The sequence below is a fragment of the Etheostoma spectabile genome, chromosome 8 (assembly GCF_008692095.1).
Source record: "Etheostoma spectabile isolate EspeVRDwgs_2016 chromosome 8, UIUC_Espe_1.0, whole genome shotgun sequence".
NCBI lineage: Eukaryota > Metazoa > Chordata > Actinopteri > Perciformes > Percidae > Etheostoma > Etheostoma spectabile.
Window position 1 is genome coordinate 5762975 of NC_045740.1, and position 9531 is coordinate 5772505.

Here is a 9531-nt window from a genome sequence, read left to right on the forward strand (position 1 = left end):
TGAAAGAGCCAAAGAAATTGCTTTGTACGCTGCAAAATGTGGGTTGGCCCCGCCAAATCTCACTCCAATGTTTTTGGAAAAGTTGGCAGCGGTGTTACTGTGAATTAACGTTACAAACTGTTTCAACATGATTTCACTAAAATGACATGACTGTACCTTCAGTGTGAAGATCAGAAAATCAGTTATGATAAACTCATATTTCCCCATTGGTTGTCACAACCATTTAACAAGATAACAAAGTTTAGAGCAAAACTTCTCAAAACAACAAAACGGAAATGAGAGGCCTTTAATATGTTCAAACTAAGCTGGTGTTTAGTAAAAACGCTTGATGTATGCATGTTGTTTCGTCAATTATGTTAGCTTTGTTAGTTACTTGTTGCTAAATCAGATCTGGTAGCATAACAGCAGCGCTGACGCTCGTTATCTAACGTTAACAGCGACGTCAGATAGAACTTACTAAACCATATGCTGTCGATGGGTTTGTGGCTAGTTAACGCAAGTGGCTACAGTTAGCTTTCAGGCTAACAAAACGACAATGGCAGCAAAAGCAAGGCCGTGACATTATTCGTCAGTTCCCACAGCACGTCTTACACGTGCGCCGTAAACGAATGCGTTTATCATTCCAACTATCCGTTAATTCATCGGTAAAATAAAACTATTCATCAGCTAGCTGCGCTCTGGCTAACGCGTCATTTTGTTCGCTTCCATAGTTATGTTCAGCCATTAGACTACGCCCCCTTCGTTGGCTAACGTTAGCCGCTAGCTAGCAGCAGTCAGGCTAACTATTTTTGTTTACATGTTGACGTTGTTTGTTACTTACTGGTGATCTAGGAAGCTCTTCAAAACTTGCCGTAGCTCTCGGTCACGACCGTGGCGGCCACCGGTAGAGGTCGGGCCGTGGTTGTTGTTGCCAGCAGTGTCTGTAGCTCGGAGGCTACGCTAGTCACAGACCAAACATGTCCGCGGACGCCATTTCCCGCCTCATCACAAACATAACGTTGGTGGTGCGCAGGGGAATGCGACACACACGTAGGGGAACCACTGTCTATGGAACCAACGTGGCGGGGTTAACAGAAAAAAATGTCTATGGTGCGTGTGCGCAGCTGGACTGACAGTCTCACTACCACACTTGATCCCTGCTGGTATTGTTGTGCGACTACAAGGAAGCTATAAATAAAATGTAGACTAGTGCACGTACTAACCTGTCTATGGTATTAACTAAAGACCGTAGACTGCATACTATAGATGTGTGCATTACCTGTAATTTATTGTTACACTAAAGAAAGACCAGATCTGATATTTGGTATGTTTTTGCTTAAAGAGTCCCAGAGGATTTGGTCAATTTGAATATGTTTTTGCAGACATTGTTTCATCACCATTACAGTGCTTTAGAAGTCTTTTTTCTGTAATGCAAACTTTGAAGAGCTGTGGAAACAGACTGCACTCAGCTGCCTAAGAAAACTTTAATTCATTAAAGCAAATTCTCAAGTGAGTTTCAGGCTCTAATGTCAACTTTCATACCACAGTGAAATGAACTGCCTTCCTAGAGGGTATACAGTGGTGCTCAAAAGTTTACATACACATGCTTAAGTTGACTAAAAAGAGGAATAAAAAAATCATGTTTGGAAATTTATTTTAATACCTAAATTAAAAAATGAGGTAAAATCCAACCTTTAAGGACACCAATTTTCTTTGTGAATGATAACGTATTGTAAATAAATAAATGTTCTTATTTAAAATACAGGGGTCATAAGTTACAACCCCTATGTTAAATTCATAGAGGCAGGCAGATTTTATATTAAAGGCAGTTATTTCTGGATTCAGGATATTATGCATCCTGATAAAGTTCCCTTGGCCTTTAGAATTAAAATAGCCACACATCACATACTCTTCACCATGCTTAGAGATAGGCATGGTTTTATTCAGTTAGACTAATACCTGGTTTGATTTGCATTGAGAGATGATTTTATAGAAAGTATCCCATGCCTATCTCTAAGCATGGTGAAGAGTATGTGATGATGTGGGGCTATTTTAATTCTAAAGGCCAAGGGAACTTTATCAGGAGCATAATATCCTGAATCCAGGAAATAACTGACTTTAATAATAAAAATCTGCCTGCCTCTATGGGAATTTAACCTAGGGGTATGTATACATGACCCTGTATTTTAAATAAGAACATTTATTTATTTAAATACGTTATTCATTCACAAAGAAAAGGTGTCCTTAAAGGTTGGATTTTACCTCATTTTTTAATTAGGTATTAAATAAATTCAAAACATGATTTTTTTATTCTCTTTTTAGTCAACTTAAGCATGTGTATGTAAACTTTTGAGCACCACTGTAGTAATACCAGTATGACTAGTAATCAACACGCTCAACTCCGTTATGTACTAGGTTCTAAATCCTGATAACAAAAACTCTGCTGATAACCTTTGGTGCCTGCAAGACAAGACTAATATTGAAAAATGATGCGAATTTTTAGTAGCTAATGAAAATTAAAATTATGTGCAGTTAATGGGCACAAACATGCAATTAACTTCCCAAGAACCCTTTCCAGTACCAGAAATTACCATTCCATTGTTTGACTCTTGACAATTGTGCAGAAAGATTTTGTGTCCTAAGCTCTAAAGTAATCATATTAATCAGGGACCGCAGAAAAGTAAATGATACTATACAAGAATCACAGCAAAACCAAGTCAAATATAACATTCAATATTTCAGAAACACTGTTGGATGTAAAATTACAAAGTGCAACCAGGTTAAAACTATACTGAGTAAATATAATTTTTCATCAAACATTTCAGTTTTTACTGTAATACAATACTGAAAACTACAATAGCATAATTACATTGTTTTTTTAAGTGTACACTCATTTTTAAACCAAACTACAATAATGAAATTTGCATGATTGTATAATCATCAAGATGTTTAATATCTCAGTTAAGCACTTGTGAAAAAATAATCACCATGTACAAAACTATATTTCTGACATTGATGTTTAGGTGTATGAAAAGAACTTGCATGTTAATTGGTCAAGCATACCCAAAGAAAATCACTCGTACAAATAATTAACGTTACTGTGAAAAAAAAAAAACACATTTTCACAGACTGGATGCTATAGCATTTAAGCTAGAGACAAACTTGAAGACCATCAACATCCTAAAATGGCAAGAAAATATACACACAATAACTGACTTCCAATAATATACAAAATTGTTAGTGCAGCAATCTGAAAAAGACTATATTTTGTATACTGTAATTAGGGACTACTGTCAACGATTACAGCTATAGCGTTGAGCATCCCGCCAATATCCTGAAAAAAACCCAAATGATCACGTAATATACCAAAAACATAATAAACCAAAACAATTGTTTATTTATGTTATGTGCCAATTAAAAATACCCAAATTGGGTCAGTTTATTATGACCATGGGCAACATAACCTACATTATATATACTCTGCAGCAAGTAGGGAAGAAGAGCTTGGCTAACTTCAGTTAGGCTGTGAGACTTATAAAAGTCTCACTTTTAAAAAGGTACACTGGTACGGGGGCAAATCAAAGAATGTTCTACAAACCTTTGTTCTAGGCTCCTATGACATCTCACTGCTGGTTGAGTAATTGAGTGGATGACCGCAGCAAGACCTTACATTCAATGTGCCGCCAAAAGATTGCCATTTAAGTAGCTGAAAGCCACATAGAACTGAAGAGGGGAGTGTTTTTTTAGTGTTTTCTAATTTCTCATCACAGAGAATAATTTTATTCCACGGTAATATCAATGCACCACTTAATGCAGGTTTAACTAAACCTGGATATTGAAAATATTCACGATAACTTCATCAAACTTGTTGTGATTAATCATGATGTCCAGGTCATGCATATTATCACCCCACTGGCCACCATACAGTATGTGTCCACACTTTTTGAGCATGATGGATTTAATGTGCTACTTCTTTCCCTAATAGTTTAGGGAATATAGCTATTTACTTGCAAACTGATGGTGACGTTTCATTTCATCCCAAGATGAAAGAGTTTCCTGTATGGTCCTGGTCCACCCCACAGACCCCTGATGTAAGAAAAATAAAGAACATTAATAAAATGTTGTATGATTCATTACTACCAACAATTAACATGTTAATTATGTTCATACATACCGTAGAAGCCCATGCCAATAGAGGTGAGGCATCACATCAGCTTTCATGTGGTACATGGTTCTTCTTTCTTTGGCTTGGTTGATGGGGAATGTTTCCAGTGGTTGTCCATTGTAGTCAAACTCTGCTAGAATCACTGTGTTGTAGCTTGTAACCAATGGACATGAGGTGTAGCCATCATACTGTAAATAAGGTGGTTACTGATTATGTGTTTGCGCATTTTTCAAAAGAGGTACTTTCAACAGAGAATTTCTAATATTTTTTAAATTCAAATAGATGAATCATAGTTGTGTCATTTACCGTCTTATCTGGCTTTTCATTTTTCAGTATTCTGCTGATGGTTCTGTTTAAGATGGCAGTCTGTGCAGCTGAGGATTAAAAAACAAAAAGCATTTTTTTAATGTGTCCCAAATCCATCTTACATACTACTTTTGTACAATATGTACTACATATTATCTGTCAGAGTAGTGTTTCAGCAGTTAGTATACAAAACAATACAAACTTAGTTTTGTTACTTTTCCAGTGTGAACACACTATGTACTAAAATCCGCTTGAATCAGTATGTAGTCTGGATCTTGAACAAGCCATAGAGGTTTACAGCTATGTAAGCAGCCCTGAGGTCCTGTAGTAACACACAGCAGATAGGAAAATTGTTGGATGAATAAAAAATGAAGAGGCAATGTAGGTGCCCTACCACTAGTGGGTCAAATAATTTAAAGTTTGATATTTGGTGGTGTAAAAGATGGTAGAGATTTCCCCATCCCTACATGCATCTTCATTATCCACTTATCATGTGTGTGGTTGCAGGGGCTGGAGCATATCCCAGCACATTAGAAGCAAGAAGCAGGGCACACACACACACACATCTGTGGAGACCTGAGAGTCACCAATTCACCTAACAGGCATGTTTATTGACTGTAGATCGAGGAAAAGGGGGGGGGGGGGGGGGGGGGGGGGGGGAATGCAGTTAACATCATCAGTGTAGCCCAAAAATATGGGCCCCGTACATATTCCACTTCAGTGGGCCTTCATCAATTTTCATGCCTGTACAGGAAGTCCCCAGTAGATTTGAACCTAAGAATGTCTTACTGTGAGGCAACAGTGCTAACCACTGAATCATAGTATTACAATATTTTTATTAGTTTTTGCATTCTTAGAAGCTTGGGGTTGTAAGACCGGCTGTGAGGGAGAACTGAGCTTTATTCCGTATTACCAGGTACAACAAATAAACGGCGAGTTGGAGCCAAAGACCCAAACACAACGCAAGAGAGAGAACACAACCGCTACACATTCAGTTCCATGTAATTCGTGTAAATTGTGCTGACCATTACTTCACTTGAATCGAGGGCAAATGCCTGACATGCCCTGGCCGAAGCAAAAAAGTGAATTTGGTCTACATTCTGGTTAAAGCTTTTTTGTTTTAAAATGTATTGAAGGAGAAGTTTGTTTTGGCAAATGTGTTTTTATTTGATGAGATAGGTATTTGATTGGAATTTAAACTGATCTATAGATACAAATTGTCATCAAAAGGGGGCTCCTTGAAGGAGGGCATCAAGGGAAGATGATGTTCAACTGTCATCCGCCTCAGCTGTACTGTTAAATGCATTCTATTATAACTCAGCATGTTAGTTCAGTTGCATTCATGTTAATGTGCATACAGTTACCATTTTAACATCCTTTGGTTAGAATGTTAAAACATAACATTAACGTTAAGAAAAATTTTAAGTTGAGATTGATAGAAATTGAGTCATTAATTTCATAGCAACATACCTCAAAAGCTAAGTTTTGGACTCACTCTATATTTGTTGGGATATTTACCTCTGCATTCAATAAAAGACAGATGGATTTAGAGCTTTAGCAATTCTATATTTTGCTGTACGATTAATTGTCTCAGAAATAATTGCGATTAACAAAATAATTGTCTCTTTCAGTCAAATTTCCAGGATACATCTTTTGGTTATATCACTGTTTTGTGACCCAGATAATGTAATTGCACAGCATATGAAGTGAACAACTGCTCTTTATCATCATCATCATTTTTTTTTCTAACTGTATACCCCGTCATTTTAGTTGCTATGAACGTGTATAGGGTCAAGTGCAGACAACTAACAATTTAAATAATAATAATAATAATATATACCGTAACAAATAACTACAATTTGACCTATCTAAACAAAATCAACAATTACTAGTCAAACGCCTTAAGACATTCGCTATTGTTAGCAATTAATTGCAGGTAAACAAAGAGAATGCATTTATGAAATAAATGATGTTATAATTGTTACAGGCCTAGAACGACTGATTGATTCACATTGCTAAATTCTTAATTGCAGTTAGATTGCAGTTGTGCAGAAGGTGATACATTGTCAGGAATGTCTCATCATTTAATCCACAGTTAACAGACAGGAACTGGCACCAACACAGGAAATTCAAATTAGCTTGGCACATAGGGTTAACATTTTCACCATGTGTCTGTGTCACGTGCAAAACATTTTTTTGTCAGAGCTAATGGTATACAAAAATAAACTAAGATAATAATACAATTGTCGAACACTAATGTGAAGTGTCCCTACTTTAAAGCTTCTTAAGGCATGGTGTATGCTTTTATTCTTGTGTAATAGGTCATTGTGCAATACACTTACAGTACTGAGGAAAGAGGAACCACAAGCAGTTAATAAGAGATATAAATGTACGTGTTGTATGCAGCAATAAAGTGCATTCCAGTGTTGGGTTGATGCAATGTTCAAACTGACACAATAATCACTTACCGACAGCAGCGGCCGTTTTGGCTGTGGGCAGGTTGGTACAGTCTCCAATGCCAAACACATTGGGATACTTCTTATGTTGTAGGTGGTCTTTGTTGAGATCCAACCAGCCAGCTTCATCTGCCAGCGGACTGCCTTTAATCACCAAATTTGGTCCCATTGGTGGTGTGACATGAAGCATTTCATACTAATGAAGAAAAACAGCAAAGTGTAAGCGTTTTTCACTGGAGTCTCTTTTTTGTATTAGGTTGTTCATAACAGGACATTAAGGAGGTTACATGATGGAATACGTTGTCCATTATACAAAGACGTCAATAATACAGTTACCTCAAACACTTTGGTTTCGCCTGGTTTGTCAAGATTTTCAAATACAGCTTCTTTCTTGTCTGCCCGCACTTCAATCAGGTTTTGCCTAAGGTTCACTTTTAGGTCACGCAGTTTCACTATGTCCCACAATGAGTCAGCATATTTCTTTATCCCAAAGAGCACAGGTAGAGATGTGTTGTATATTATATTGGCCTTGTTCCTTTTTCCTGTCTTGGATGGAAACATAAAATATCTTCATTTACTTAAGAGAATCACACTTGATAGTTTCAAAATGTAACACAATATCATTACAATCTAAAAATTAAGTACTTTTCTGAGAAAGGCATCTGTTAGATACATAATCTTCTGTGGAGCTCCAGCACATTTCACAGGAGTATTTGGGAAAGTGAACACAGCGTTGCCCTCTTTGAAGTTCTGCAGTGCTTTCCACGTTTTCTCCACAGTTTGGACTGAGTAGTTTGACCCAATCTTTGGATGTTCAAATCCTTCTGGCAGTCCTTTGATCTACATATAACAGTACACAATTTTTTTTAGAGGAAATTGAATTCATATACAGTGGCAAAAGTTTACTTTAAATGAAAAAAAAAAAAAGCATTACGTCACCTTTTCAAAATGCAGTTGTAAACCAAGAGCCACAATCAAATACTCATAGGAGATCTGCAATGTGAAAGAAAGTCTAAGTAGGGCTAGATGCACATAAAATCCTCATAATTTAAAAACGACTCTGTAGATGACACATTATACACATACTGTCAAACAACAGTTTCTTAAAGCAAACATACTTCAGTCCCATCATCTGTGCGTACAGTATTTGTGTCTGGGTTTATTTCCTGAACTTTAGATTTCACCCACTTCACTCCAGATGGCATAACACTTGCAGTGGAACGACCGGATGAGGTTAAGGTTTTTGCACCAGCACCAACCAGGGTCCATATTGGCTGATAGTAGTGCATCTGAAAAAAAAAGAGGGAAGTTATAAGACACCAGCTTTACAAGTGGAACGGTGGAAAATATGATCATGTTTCTGAAGGACTAAAACATAAAAAATGAAAATATGAATTCACAGCTGAATGAATGAAAGGCACCACATTTCATAATTTGTAGTTTTAAATCATACACAAAGACAGGTACAACAAATTATAATCATAATCTACTGGATCCTTGCCTCACTGGGCTCCACAACAGCCACATTCTCAGCTCCCATCATCCTCTTCATTCGTGCACTCATTGAAATTCCCCCACTTCCTCCTCCCAGCACAAGCATTTTGTAGTGCTGTTTGGCAGAGGCATGGCTGCTTGTGTGAAAATGAGATATAGCAAGGCGCGTGAAGTGACACTGCCCCAGACGATGCAATGCAGTCATTCTGTGTCTGAAAGTAACAAGTCATTTTGGTTAGGAACAATTCAGTTATGCTGTCTGGGACTCAAACGTACAAAATCTGTCAACAACATGCACTTCCTATTTGGCTGGTCCCCATTTACATTTTGACTACGAGTAGGTAGAAAGTAGAACTAGTTCTGTCTTTTAGATGAATGCGTACTATAAAATGACCTGTAAATAATAGGCCACTGTAAATTAGTGGGATTGGATGGGGAGTAGATTTTAGGCATCTTAAAAATTTAGTGTTCTGACATGCAATATGACAACAATGAGATCATGAATTGATTGACTGTAGCTTTAAGTTAGTTGCCACCATAGCTATTGTAAAAAAGTGCTCATCCCAGATAATTTGGACAAAACACACTGGCGTAAAGAAAAACACCATAACATCTGCTGGAGCAAATATGACGTATTCGTCTTTACAAGTTGTAGAGTAATGAGGTCAGCATAAAAAAGGGCACCTACTTTACCTTATGTGAGGGATTCTCACTTTGACATATTTTAGCCTATGCCAGTTTGACTGAAGCCAGATACATCTATAGCCGTAGCACAAGTAGGCCTAACTAATTATATAATGATGTAGGTTACATTTATGTGTGGTGTTTACATCCTGTTCTGTAAAGCCTAATCTGAGCTGAACCATTGCTGCTGCATGCTGCGTAATCAACTGACAGAGCCTGACTGTAACGTCGAAAAAGAAAAGACTTGTGATACTTGCCTTGACCTGCACTGCTGCCCGTTTAACTGTTTGACTGACCGGCAATTTAGACCAAATCCGAGAGAATTAAATCCAACCTCGACTGGTCGAAGAACGCAGGACTTCTACAACCTGTCTCAAGCTACCCCGTTGTGAACTTGCAGTTGCCACCCTCGAGGGACGGACCGCGCGGACGTAGCGGAGAGTTGAA

General features: G+C 37.6%; 2 protein-coding genes across 6 annotated transcripts in view; both read right to left on the reverse strand.

Annotated features, from left to right (window-relative positions):
• Positions 1-1069, reverse strand: part of ctdspl2a (CTD (carboxy-terminal domain, RNA polymerase II, polypeptide A) small phosphatase like 2a) — an 8449-nt gene extending 7380 nt beyond the window's left edge. For 3 of the 4 annotated variants that reach the window (XM_032523140.1, XM_032523139.1, XM_032523137.1), the window contains exon 1: positions 821-1063. The gene's annotated coding sequence lies outside the window, so the exon portion shown is untranslated. Of the gene's footprint in view, positions 1-820 lie in introns of all 4 variants that reach the window. The other variant, XM_032523138.1, reaches the window with a different exon arrangement.
• Positions 1070-2905: 1836 nt separating this feature from the next.
• On the reverse strand, positions 2906-9531 carry sqor (sulfide quinone oxidoreductase). Of its 2 annotated transcripts, XM_032523142.1 has the most exons (10): positions 9342-9531; positions 8408-8612; positions 8025-8195; positions 7846-7899; positions 7552-7746; positions 7243-7452; positions 6919-7102; positions 4451-4518; positions 4154-4332; positions 2906-4065 (listed from the first exon to the last, which is right to left on the reverse strand). In XM_032523142.1, the coding sequence occupies exons 2-10, from the start codon at positions 8603-8605 to the stop codon at positions 4008-4010; spliced, it is 1317 nt and encodes a 438-aa protein (XP_032379033.1). In that variant the 5' UTR covers positions 8606-8612; positions 9342-9531; the 3' UTR covers positions 2906-4007. The 2 variants fall into 2 exon arrangements, with proteins under 2 accessions (XP_032379033.1, XP_032379034.1); XM_032523143.1 differs by lacking the exon at positions 9342-9531 and having other exon boundaries at positions 8397-8521.